At 34.2% G+C, this 13318-nt stretch overlaps 1 protein-coding gene across 2 annotated transcripts in view; it reads right to left on the reverse strand.

The window, feature by feature from the left end:
- Window positions 1-1911: 1911 nt before the first annotated feature.
- LOC133634229 (mast/stem cell growth factor receptor kita-like) overlaps window positions 1912-13318 on the reverse strand; it is a 71002-nt gene continuing 59595 nt past the window's right edge. For both annotated transcript variants that reach the window (XM_062027338.1, XM_062027337.1), the window contains exons 18-21: window positions 12032-12143; window positions 11861-11960; window positions 9005-9110; window positions 1912-6146 (exon numbers count right to left, since the gene is read on the reverse strand). In XM_062027338.1, the coding sequence (XP_061883322.1) occupies window positions 6003-6146; window positions 9005-9110; window positions 11861-11960; window positions 12032-12143 (462 nt within the window). In that variant the 3' untranslated portion in view covers window positions 1912-6002. The remainder of the gene's footprint in view (window positions 6147-9004; window positions 9111-11860; window positions 11961-12031; window positions 12144-13318) is intronic.

The following is a 13318-nucleotide window of genomic DNA, read 5'->3' on the forward strand; positions in this document are numbered from 1 at the left end:
TGAAGCTAACTTAGCTAGGGAGCTAACGTGATAGCATCGGGCTCAAATGCAGATAGAAACAAAATACATAAACCCCTGACTGGAAGGATAGACAGAAGATCAACAATACTATTAAACCACGAACATGTAAATACACGGTTAATGCTTTCCAGCTTGGCGAAGCTTAAAAATGCTGTTGCTAACGACGCCATTGAAGCTAACTTAGTATAACGGGACCTCACAGAGCTATGATAAAAACATTATTGTCCTCCTACGCCAGCCAGCCCTCATCTGCTCATCAACACCCGTGCTCACCTGCGTTCCAGCGATCGACGGAAGGACGAAGGACTTCACCACGATCATCCGTGCGGTCGGTGGCTAGCGTCGGCTAGCGCGTCTGCTATCCAAACCAAAGTCCTCCTGGTTGTGTTGCTGCAGCCAGCCGCTAATACACCGATCCCACCTACAACTTTCCTCTTTGCAGTCTCCATTGTTCATTAAACAAATTGCAACAGATTCACCAACACAGATGTCCAGAATACTGTGGAATTATGAGATGAAAACAGAGCTATTTTGTATTGGATTCAATGGGGTACCGATACTTCTGTTTCACTGGCTACGTCACGCGCATACGTCATCATCCAAAGGCGGTTGGTTTTCAACCGGAAGTTTAGCGGGAAATTTCAGATGTCACTTTATAAGTTAACCCGGCCGTATTGGCATGTGTTGCAATGTTAAGATTTCATCATTGATGTATAAACTATCAGACTGCGTGGTCGGTAGTAGTGGCTTTCAGTAGGCCTTTAACGTGGACCCCGACTTAAACAAGTTGAAAAACTTATTCGGGTTTTACCATTTAGTGGCTAATTGTTCCTTCCACCTCCAAAGACATGCACCTGGAGATAATTGGCCCTAGTGTGTGAATGTGAGTGTGAATGTTGTCTGTCTATCTGTGTTGGCCCTGCGATGAGGTGTCGACTTGTCCAGGGTGTACCCCACCTTCCGTCCGATTGAAGCTGAGATAGGCTCCAGCACCCCCCGCAACCCCGAAGGGAATAAGCGGTAGAAAATGGATGGATGGATGTACAGAATATGTACTGTACTGTGCAATCTACTAATAAAAGTTTCAATCAATCAATCAATGCTGTTGAGTGTACTCTTCAAAAAGTCAGTAAGTGTACTTTGTTCCTACTTTCTGAGTACAGGCATCTCTACAGTGTAGTACCTACTACCATCATTGTGCGCTTATTGGAGAAGACCATCACAATATTTACTGATCGCTACTTTCCACCACCACGTGTGTGTTACTCATCAACCCGCCATTTTTTTCACATTAGCCCCGCCCCTTCCACTACGTAGCCAAGATGGTGACTATTGACGCTGGCAACACATCACATGGGGACGGCGTGGCGAAGTTGGGAGAGTGGCCGTGCCAGCAACCTGAGGGTTCCTGGTTTGATCCCCACCTTCTACCAACCTCGTCACGTCCGCTGTGTCCTCGAGCAAGACACTTCACCCTTGCTCCTGATGGGTGGTGGTTAGGGCCTTGCATGGCAGCTCCCGCCATCAGTGTGTGAATGTGTGTGTGAATGGGGGAATGTGGAAATAGTGTCAAAGCACTTTGTGTACATTGAAGGTAGAAAAGCGCTATATAATATAAAATATATATATATTTCTCAAATTTAATTTAATTTTATGTATATTTTTTTTAATTAAAAAAAAAAGCTAATCCAAATGCTGCAAAGTCCGATTCATTTTCTAGTCCAGTTGCCAGTCGGGTGAATAAATTGCCGATGCCAAATTTGCATGTGCATAAAAACGCCTCCCAAACTCACAACTGGGAATCGGTTCTCATGGTTGACTAAAAAGAGTCGTTCAAAAAGACCGGGTGGATGGTCACACCTGCAGAAAATACTAGAGACTTTGATCACAGGTACCTTCTTTATTATCACAAGTCCAGCAAGTGTATCAAAACCACAGGAACCTCCACTAACAAACACAACCGTCAAAATAAAGGCACGCCTTGTATTTACAGTGCATACTCGTAATGTTCAACACGTCTGAAACAAACCAATCAAAGCCATCATGTGACCAAAGAGGACACGCCCACTAACCCCGAAAAGAAAACACAAACATGCCAACATTTTGTCACATAACTGAAATATACAACAGTAACAGTCATCGAGTCATGTCCGAATCACGATTCTAATTCATCCCCATTCTGAATCCATTCTTCATTTTGAAAAATCCCCCCAAAAATATATATTTTATTTTTCATAATTTTTTTTTATAAGAATCGCTTTTTAAAAGGACGTTTTTCAAGCAAACAGAAGGAGCTTTTTTTTAAACCTGTTTTGAAAAACTTAATTAACAAATTACACATTGCAAGAATTGTTTTTTGAATCGATTCTGAATCGAATCGTCACCTCAGGAATCGGAATCGGATGGAATCTTTAGACTTGTAACTTTTGAGTCTCAGGACCTTGAGACACGTCACAGAGGAAAGATTATCGGCCAATTTCCACAATTGTTGCGTCAATAAATGAGGATTTGTAAAACGTGAAGATAACACGACTCAACTCTCATTGTTTCCAGCTTTGATGCTAAGCTAAGGCAGCTAACCGGCGACGCTAAAGAACTAAAGGCTACAATTATGCTAAACTAGCCAGCAAACTGCTTTTAGTTGATTGAACTAAAAGGAAACGTGTATTTCTGTGTTATGCTAAGCTAAGCTTGCTAACAAGCTACTTGGACGATTGAACTAAAAAGACAAAGTCAGTTAGCTCAGTGTTTTGATGCTAAGCTAATGCAGCTGGCAAGCGGCTTTGGTGATTAGACATAATTACTTTTGTGTATTTCTGCTCTAGATAAGATAAGGTTGCTTCATAGATCTTTGAGGTATTCATTGAAAAAAAATATTTACTTGGATGCTAATAGCTAAGGATGCTAACAAGATAATTGAGGTATTCAATTAACAAACAATACAAAAATGAAGTCAGCTGTATTTGTTTTGATGCCAAGCTAAGGATGCTAACAAGATAATTGAGGTACAAAACAGAAAAAGAATAGCTAGCTATGTGTGTATTGATGCCAAGATAGCTTTCTGTTCCCTATCTGGGTTTAATGCTAAGCTAAGTTTGCTAACGAGATCATTTATGTATTGTACAAAAAAAAGTTAAATAACTGTGTTTTGATGCCAAGCTAAGGATGCTAACAAGATAATTGAGGTATTAAACGGGAAAAAAATAGCTAGCTATGGGTGTTCTGATGCCAAGATAAGACCGCCAAGATAGCTTTCTGTTCACTATCTGTGTTTTGATGCTAAGCTAAGTTTGCTAACGAAATAATTGATGTATTGAACAAAAAAAAATGGTTAACTATCTGTTTTGATGCTGAGCTAAGGATGCTAACAATATAATTGTGGTATTAAACGGAAACAAATAGCTAGCTATGGGTGTTTTGATGCCAAGATAAGGACGCTAACAAAATAAAGAAGGTATTAAATTAAAAAAAAATGCTTTCTGTTAGCGAGCTGTGCTTTGATGCTAAGCTAAGTTTGCTAACAAGATAATTTATGTATTGAACAAAAAATGGTTAACTGTCTGTGTTTTGATGCTAAGTTTAGGATGCTAACCAAATAAATTAGCTAATAAATGACAACAAATGTTAACTATCTGTGTTTTGATGCTAAGCTAAGGTTACTAACAAGATAAATTAGGTATTAAATGAAAAAAAAACAGTTAGCTATCTGTGTGTTGATGCTAAGATAAGGTTGCTAACGAGCTAATTTAGGTATTAAACAAAAAAATGTTAGCTCTATGTAGTTGGATGCTAAACTAAGGTTGCTTACGAGATACTTTGGTAAACGAACTAAAAAGATGAAGTTGTCTATTTTGTGTTTTGAGTATTGATGCAAGGCCAATGTAGCTATCAAGATGCTTAGATGATTAAATAAACATAATCAGGGATATGTGTGTGTTTCTAATCTGGAAATGAAGCTAAAGTGACAAATTATTTGGGGGATTAAATGTGAAAAAAATTGTGTAGCTAGCAAGCTGCAAACTTTATCAGTCATTAGTGTTTCTTGGTCTTGTCGCAAAGCAAAAACATCTAACAATATTACTTAAATATTACGTGTTTAACCTGAAATAATGATTAACTTTGCTTGGGTTATCAATGCTAAGATAAAGTTGCTAAGGGGTATTGATGCTAAGCTAAAGTTGCTAACAAGTCGCTGTGGGAGTAAACAAAAATGGTTGAGTGCATCTTCTGTCTTTGTGGCCATGATGCTAAGATAGAGGTTGCTAAGGGGTATCGATGCTAAGCTAAAGTTGCTAACAAGTCGTTGTGGGGAGTAAACAAAAATTGTTCAGTGCATCTTCTGTCTTTGTGGCCATGATGCTAAGCTAGAGGTTGCTAAGGGGTATCGATGCTAAGCTAAAGTTGCTAACAAGTCGTTGTGGGGAGTAAACAAAAATTGTTCAGTGCATCTTCTGTCTTTGTGGTCATGATGCTAAACTAAAGTTTCTAACAAGCCAATCTGGGGAGTAAACAAAATGGTTCAGTGCATCTTGTCTTTGTGGTCATGATGCTAAGCTAAAGTTGCTAAGGGGTATCAATGCTAAGCTAAAGTTGCTAACAAGCCAATCTGGGGAGTAAACAATAATTGGTTCAGTGCATCTTCTGTCTTTGTGGTCATGATGCTAAGCTAAAGTTGCTAAGGGGTGTCGATGCTAAGCTAAAGTTGCTAACAAGCCAATCTGGGGAGTAAACAAACATTTTTCAGTGCATCGTCTGTCTTTGTGGTCATGATGCTAAGCTAAAGTTGCTAACAAGCCAATCTGGGGAGTAAACAAAAATGGTTCAGTGCATCTTCTCTTTGTAGCCATGATGCTAAGCTAAAGTTGCTAGGGGGTGTCGATGCTAAGCTAAAATTGCTAACAAGCCAATCTGGGGAGTAAACAAACATTTTTCAGTGCATCTTCTGTCTTTGTGGTCATGATGCTAAGCTAAAGTTGCTAAGGGTTATCAATGCTAAGCTAAAGTTACTAACAAGTCGCTGTGGGGAGCAGACAAAAATGGTTCAGTGCATCTTCTCTTTGTGGTCATGATGCTAAGCTAAAGTTGCTAAGGGGTATCAATGCTAAGCTAAAGTTGCTAACAAGCCAATCTGGGGAGTAAACAAAAATGGTTCAGTGCATCTTCTGTCTTTGTGGCCATGATGCTAAGCTAAAGTTGCTAAGGGGTGTCGATGCTAAGCTAAAGTGGCTAACAAGCCAATCTGGGGAGTAAACAAAAATGGTTCAGTGCATCATCTGTCTTTGTGGCCATGATGCTAAGCTAAAGTTGCTAAGGGGGTACCGATGCTAAGCTAAAGTTGTGAACAAGCCACTGTGGGAAGTAAACAAAAACAAAAATGAAACTTTCTGTATTTGCGGCTAAACTAAGGTTGTCAGGGGTACGGAACATAAACAAGCTGCGCGAGTTTCCGGACTTGATGCTAAGATAATGTTGCTAACAAGCCATTTAAGGACATAAACACAAATAATCAGTGCATTTTGTTTCCAGTGATGATGCTGAGCTAAGCTAATTACCAAGCAACTGGCTCATCAATCCCTATTGTTATTATTATTCATAGACAGCCCAATCTGACAGGATTAAAGCTGATGTCAGCGAACAATGTTGTGTAATAATTCCAGTCTAATCCACCCCTCTCCCCCGGCCTAGTGTTTATGTTTATGTCGTATGCTGCACACAACACAACACACACACACCAACACAACACTTAAAAGCATAAACACTTTGCGTGTCACAGAAAGCTCAGTGCGTGTTTAAAATGTTTCCAAAGATAGATGTGCACGTGTGCAGCTGCTTTCTACAACCAAGTTGCAGAACTGAATGCAAACATTGAAGCAGACAACTGGACTCAAGAAGTTGACGCTACTTAAAAAAGTATTTGAAATGTTGGCAAAAGCAAAGATATTTCTGCACTTAGGCAACTTTTGTTGTGACTTTGTTGTCCTTCAGACGTAGTCCAGGAAGACGTCAGCCGTGTTCTGCAGTAGCGGCTGGGTGGGGGCTGTGGTGCTACACACTGAGCTAAGTCTCCGCGATGGTGCCCTTTGCTGCTCCGAGGAAGCTGAAGTGTTGCTGAGCGTCAGGTAAACCTGAGGAGAAACAACACACCATGAGAGGAAAGTTGTATATTTGCAAGAAAATTATATCTTCATTTCCACAAGTTTCTTTTTCTCAAAACTGTATTTTCCCCGAAAATATACAACTTTTATTTTGAAATAATTTTTTTGATTTTACAACTTTTTATTCTAAAATATACAAGTTTACTTTTTACATTTTACATCTTTTAATTCTAAAATATACAACTTCACTTTTTACATTTAGCAACTTTTTATTCTAAAATATACAACTTTACTTCTTAAACTATACAACTTTTTATTTTAAAATATACAACTTTACTTCTTAAACTATACAACTTTTTATTTTAAAATATACAACTTTACTTTTTACATTTTACGTCTTTTAATTCTAAAATATACAACTTCACTTTTTACATTTAGCAACTTTTTATTCTAAAATATACAACTTTACTTCTTAAACTATACAACTTTTTATTTTAAAATATACAACTTTACTTTTTAAGTTGTACAACTTTTTATTCTAAAATATACGACTTTATATTTTAAATTATATAACCTTTAATTCTAAAACAGTGGTTCTTAACCTGGGTTCGATGGAACCCTAGGGGTTCGGTGAGTCGGCCTCAGGGGTTCGGCTTATCGTGTAAATAAAAACTTCTCCCTATCGGCGTATTATGGATACCCCCGAACAATGTTCCCTCTAATTTTTTTATCGGATTTGCAGGTGTGTAATTTGTTGTGAGTTTATGCACTGTGTTGGTTTTGTTCTTTGAACAAGGTGATGTTCATGCACGGTTCATTTCGTGCACCAGTAAAAAAACATATAACTTTGTCTTGAATTGTAAAAAAAATAATTTTTATTTTTCACTAAAGAAGGGTTCGGTGAATGCGCATATGAAACGGGTTGGGTTCAGTACCTCCAACAAGGTTAAGAACCACTGTTCTAAAATATACAACTTTACTTTTTAAATTGTACAACTTTTTATTCTAAAATGTACAACTTTATTTTTTAAATTATTTTTAAAATTTTACAACTTTTTATTCTTAAATATACGACTTCATTTTTTAAATGATACAACTTTTTATTCTAAAATATACAACTTTACTCTTTAAATAATACAACTTTTTATTTTAGAATAATAAACTTAATTTTTTACATTTTACAACTTTAATTCTAAAATATACAACTTTTATTTTTAAATAATTATTGAAATTATACAACCTTTTATCCTAAAATACACAACTTTACTTTTACTTTTTTTTTTTAAATATTCAACTTTTTATTCTAAAATGTACATCTTTATTTTTTAAATTATTCAACTTTTTATTCTAAAAATTAACATTTTTATTTTTTAAATTATAGAACTTTTTATTATTAAATATCCAACTTTACTTTTAAAATTTTACAACTTGGTATTCTAAAATATATATCTTTATTTTTTTAAATTATTCAACTTTTTATTCTAAAATATACGACTTTGTTTTTTAAATTATACAACTTTTTATTCTAAAATATTCAACTTTACTTTTTAAATTATACAAGTTTTTATTATTAAATATCCAACTTCACTTTTTAAATTTTACAACTTTTTATTTTAAATTATACAAGTTTATTTTTTAAATTGTACAACTTTTTATTTTAAAATATACAACTTTATTTTTTATATTTTACAACTTTTTATCCTAAAATATACAACTTTATTTTTTCAATTATACAACTTTTTATTGTAGAATATACAACTTTATTTTTTCAATTATACAACTTTTTATTGTAAAATATACAACTTTACTTTTTTTTTTTTTTTAAATTTTACAACTTTTTATTCTAAAATATACAACTTTACTTTTTAAATTTTATTTTTATTTTACAACTTTTTATTCTAAAATATACAACTTCACTTTTTAAATAATTTTTTTTAATTTGACAACTTTTTGTTTTAAAATATACAATTTTATTTTTTAAGTTATACAACTTTTTATTCGAAAATGTATGACTTATTTTTTTTAATTATACAGTTTTTTATTTTAAAATATACAACTTTATTTTTTAAATCTTATAACTTTTTATTTTAAAATATACAACTTTACTTTTTAAATTATGCAACTTTTTATTGTAAAATATTTAACTTTACATTTTGAATTCTTTTTTAAATTTTACAACTTTTTATTCTAAAATATACAATTTTATTTTTTATGTAATACAACTTTTTATTCTAAAAAATACAACTTTATGTTTCTTGACACCCTAATGAGGATAAGCGTATAGAAAAAAATGAAAGTTTGTTTTACAAATACAACTTTTCACTCTAAAATATACAATTTTATTAGTTAAATTCACAACTTTTAAAAAAAAATCAAATATAAAACTTTTTCCCTCAAATAGAAAACAATTTTTCAGGAAAATACACATGTTGGGGGGAAAAACACAACTTTTTATCAACTTTGTGACAATATCTTTTTTTTCTTTCAAAAGTGACAATTTTTCCAAAAAAATTTACAACTTCATATGACTTTATGAAAAAGAAAAATACAACTTAAAAAAAATTGATTTATGTCATTGTAGAAAATCGTTTCTTTTTGCTTGTGGTGTGGCCTTCATTCATAAAAGCAACATGAATGTTTCTTACTGTAATCTCCCCATAATGTTCCATATTTCATGCACTGGAGACACAATATCATGCTGAAAAAGCAGTTGAATGTTGAATAATATATTCTTTGCAAAAGTTAGAAAACACTGAGCTGCATTATCCCCCGTAAGAAAGCAAGATGCTGACATTATTGCAACATGACAACGTGTCACAAGGGTGTGCATGTGATGCACCCTCATATCAAAAACAATCCAAATCATTCATGGGTTTTTTTTCACTTACATTCCTGGTATTTTCTGACAGAAGGAGTTCAGTCCTCTCCACCAGTTTTCTAAAAGGGGGTCTCTTCAGGGGGTCCTGGTTCCAGCATGAGACCATCATGTTGTATCTGCAGGGTTACAGTCACATCATAGCAGGGTTACAGTGACATCATAGCAGGGTTACAGTGACATCATAGCAGGGTTACAGTCACATCATAGCAGGGTTACAGTCACACCAAAGCAGGGTTACAGTGACATCATAGCAGGGTTACAGTCACATCATAGCAGGGTTACAGTGACATCATAGCAGGGTTACAGTCACATCATAGCAGGGTTACAGTCACACCATAGCAGGGTTACAGTCAAATCGTAGCAGGGTTACAGTCACATCGTAGCAGGGTTACAGTCACATCATAGCAGGGTTACAGTCACATCGTAGCAGGGTTACAGTCACATCGTAGCAGGGTTACAGTCACATCATAGCAGGGTTACAGTGACATCATAGCAGGGTTACAGTCACATCATAGCAGGGTTACAGTGACATCATAGCAGGGTTACAGTCACATCATAGCAGGGTTACAGTGACATCATAGCAGGGTTACAGTGACATCATAGCAGGGTTACAGTGACATCATAGCAGGGTTACAGTCACATCGTAGCAGGGTTATGTTATTGAAGTGGTGTGTTACGTTATTGAAGTGGTTTGTTATGTTATTGAAGTGATGTGTTATGTTATTGAAGTGGTGTGTTATGTTATTGAAGTGGTGTGTTATGTTATTGAAGTGGTGTGTTACGTTATTGAAGTGGTGTGTTACGTTATTGAAGTGGTGTGTTCCGTTATTGAAGTGGTGTGTTCTGTTATTGAAGTGGTGTGTTCTGTTATTGAAGTAGTGTGTTCTGTTATTGAAGTGGTGTGTTCTGTTATTGAAGTGGTGTGCTATGTTATTGAAGTGGTGTGCTATGTTATTGAAGTGGTGTGCTATGTTATTGAAGTGGTGTGTTATGTTATTGAAGTGGTGTGTTACGTTATTGAAGTGGTGTGTTATGTTATTGAAGTGGTGTGTTATGTTATTGAAGTGGTGTGTTATGTTATTGAAGTGGTGTGTTACATTATTGAAGTGGTGTGTTGCATTATTGAAGCCGTGTATTACATTATTGAAGTGGTGTGTTCTGTTATTGAAGTGGTGTGTTCTGTTATTGAAGTGGTGTGTTATGTTATTGAAGTGGTGTATTACATTATTGAAGTGGTGTGTTCTGTTATTGAAGTGGTGTGTTCTGTTATTGAAGTGGTGTGTTATGTTATTGAAGTGGTGTGTTATGTTATTGAAGAGGTGTGTTCTGTTATTGAAATGGTGTGTTACGTTATTGAAGTGGTGTGTTATGTTATTGAAGTGGTGTGTTATGTTATTGAAGTGGTGTGTTATGTTATTGAAGTGGTGTGTTACATTATTGAAGTGGTGTGTTACATTATTGAAGCGGTGTGTTGCATTATTGAAGCAGTGTATTACGTTATTGAAGTGGTGTGTTATGTTATTGAAGTGGTGTGTTCTGTTATTGAAGTGGTGTGTTATGTTATTGAAGTGGTGTGTTATGTTATTGAAGAGGTGTGTTCTGTTATTGAAATGGTGTGTTACGTTATTGAAGTGGTGTGTTCTGTTATTGAAGTGGTGTGTTCTGTTATTGAAGTGGTGTGTTATGTTATTGAAGTGGTGTGTTATGTTATTGAAGTGGTGTGTTCTGTTATTGAAATGGTGTGTTATGTTATTGAAGTGGTGTGTTATGTTATTGAAGTGGTGTGTTACGTTATTGAAGTGGTGTGTTACGTTATTGAAGTGGTGTGTTATGTTATTGAAGTGGTGTGTTATGTTATTGGAGTGGTGTGTTACATTATTGAAGTGGTGTGTTCTGTTATTGAAGTGGTGTGTTCTGTTATTGAAGTGGTGTGTTCTGTTATTGAAGTGGTGTGTTGCATTATTGAAGCAGTGTATTACGTTATTGAAGTGGTGTGTTCTGTTATTGAAGTGGTGTGTTATGTTATTGAAGTGGTGTGTTATGTTATTGAAGTGGTGTGTTCTGTTATTGAAGTGGTGTGTTATGTTATTGAAGTGGTGTGTTGCATTATTGAAGCAGTGTATTACGTTATTGAAGTGGTGTGTTATGTTATTGAAGTGGTGTGTTATGTTATTGAAGTGGTGTGTTCTGTTATTGAAGTGGTGTGTTACATTATTGAAGTGGTGTGTTATGTTATTGAAGTGGTGTGTTCTGTTATTGAAGTGGTGTGTTATGTTATTGAAGTGGTGTGTTATGTTATTGAAGTGGTGTGTTATGTTATTGAAGTGGTGTGTTATGTTATTGAAGTGGTGTGTTCTGTTATTGAAGTGGTGTGTTATGTTATTGAAGTGGTGTGTTCTGTTATTGAAGTGGTGTGTTCTGTTATTGAAGTGGTGTGTTCTGTTATTGAAGTGGTGTGTTATGTTATTGAAGTGGTGTGTTCTGTTATTGAAGTGGCGTGTTATGTTATTGAAGTGGTGTGTTCTGTTATTGAAGTGGTGTGTTCTGTTATTGAAGTGGTGTGTTATGTTATTGAAGTGGTGTGTTCTGTTATTGAAGTGGTGTGTTATGTTATTGAAGTGGTGTGTTGAAGTTATTGAAGTGGTGTGTTACGTTATTGAAGTGGTGTGTTATGTTATTGAAGTGGTGTGTTATGTTATTGAAGTGGTGTGTTATGTTATTGAAATGGTGTGTTCTGTTATTGAAGTGGTGTGTTATGTTATTGAAGTGGTGTGTTCTGTTATTGAAGTGGTGTGTTCTGTTATTGAAGTGGTGTGTTATGTTATTGAAGTGGTGTGTTCTGTTATTGAAGTGAAGACTGACTTACATGTCAGTGGGTGCAAACTGGGGCTTGCTCATCCTGTGGCCCTCCTGGATCAGTCGGTAAAATGCGGAGCCCACCTGCATGCCGGGGTAAGGACTCTTACCTGCATCACACACACATTGCACATCAGACATGACTTTGTGTGCCAGGAACTTAAGGTGTGCTGCAAAGTACCCAGAGAGAAGATCTCCCACAGCAGGATGCCGTAGGACCAGACGTCACTCTCAAAGGTGTAGACGCAGTCAAAGATGCTCTCAGGAGACATCCACTTGACTGGCAGACGTGCCTGTGTGACAGGAGACAGGGTTTCTCTCAATGTACTTTTTATTGATGATACACAATATATGTTTCTGTGCCAGTGTACAATCCTATTGTGTGAATGTTTGGACTTTCACACAATAATAATAATAACACAAAATAAAAAAAATAAAAAAATAAATAGATGATTTTGGGTGTAGAATCTTATTGTGTGAATGTTTGGACTTTCACACAATAATAATAATAAGAAAATATATAATAATAATAAATTGAGGATTTGGGGTGTAGAATCTTATTGTGTGAATGTCCAAGCATTCACACAATAAGATTCTACACATTATATAATAATAATAATAATAATAATAATAATAATAATAATAATAATAATAATAATAATAACAATAATTATAATAATATTAAATAGATCATTTTTGGTGTAGAATTTTACATGTGTAAATGTTTGGACATTTACACAATAATAATAATAATAATAATAATAATAATAATAATAATAAATAGATGATTTTGGTGTAGAATCCTATATGTGTGAATGCTTAATAATAATATCAATCAATCAATCAATGTTTATTTATATAGCCCTAAATCACAAGTGTCTCAAAGGGCTGTACAAGCCACAACGACATCCTCGGTACAGAGCCCACATAATAATATATAATAATAATATATAATAATATTATATATATATATATATATATATATATATATATATATATATATATATATATATATATATATATATATATATATATATATATATATATATATATATATATATATATATATATAGATATATATATATATATATATATAAGAAAAAGAAAGTCCAATGCTCATTTGTTTTTGTTTTTTATTCTCCATTGTTTTTCATTTTGTTATAATGGCTGTTAAGGCTATAGCACTGTATTGGATCAGGCTTGCTCTTGTTTTTATGCATATTTGAAATAAAAATATATCAATCAATCAATCAATATATATATATATATATATATATATATATATATATATATATATATATATATATAATAATAATATAATAATAATAATAATAATAATAAACATAGTGAATAGATAGTTTTTGGTGTAGAATCTTATTGTGTGAATGATTGGACATTCACACAATAATAATTAAAAAATTAAAAAAATAGATGATTGTGATGTAAAATATTTTATGTGAGAATGCTT

This window comes from Entelurus aequoreus, linkage group LG18 (genome assembly GCF_033978785.1).
Source record: "Entelurus aequoreus isolate RoL-2023_Sb linkage group LG18, RoL_Eaeq_v1.1, whole genome shotgun sequence".
In the NCBI taxonomy this organism is placed as follows: Eukaryota; Metazoa; Chordata; class Actinopteri; order Syngnathiformes; family Syngnathidae; genus Entelurus; species Entelurus aequoreus.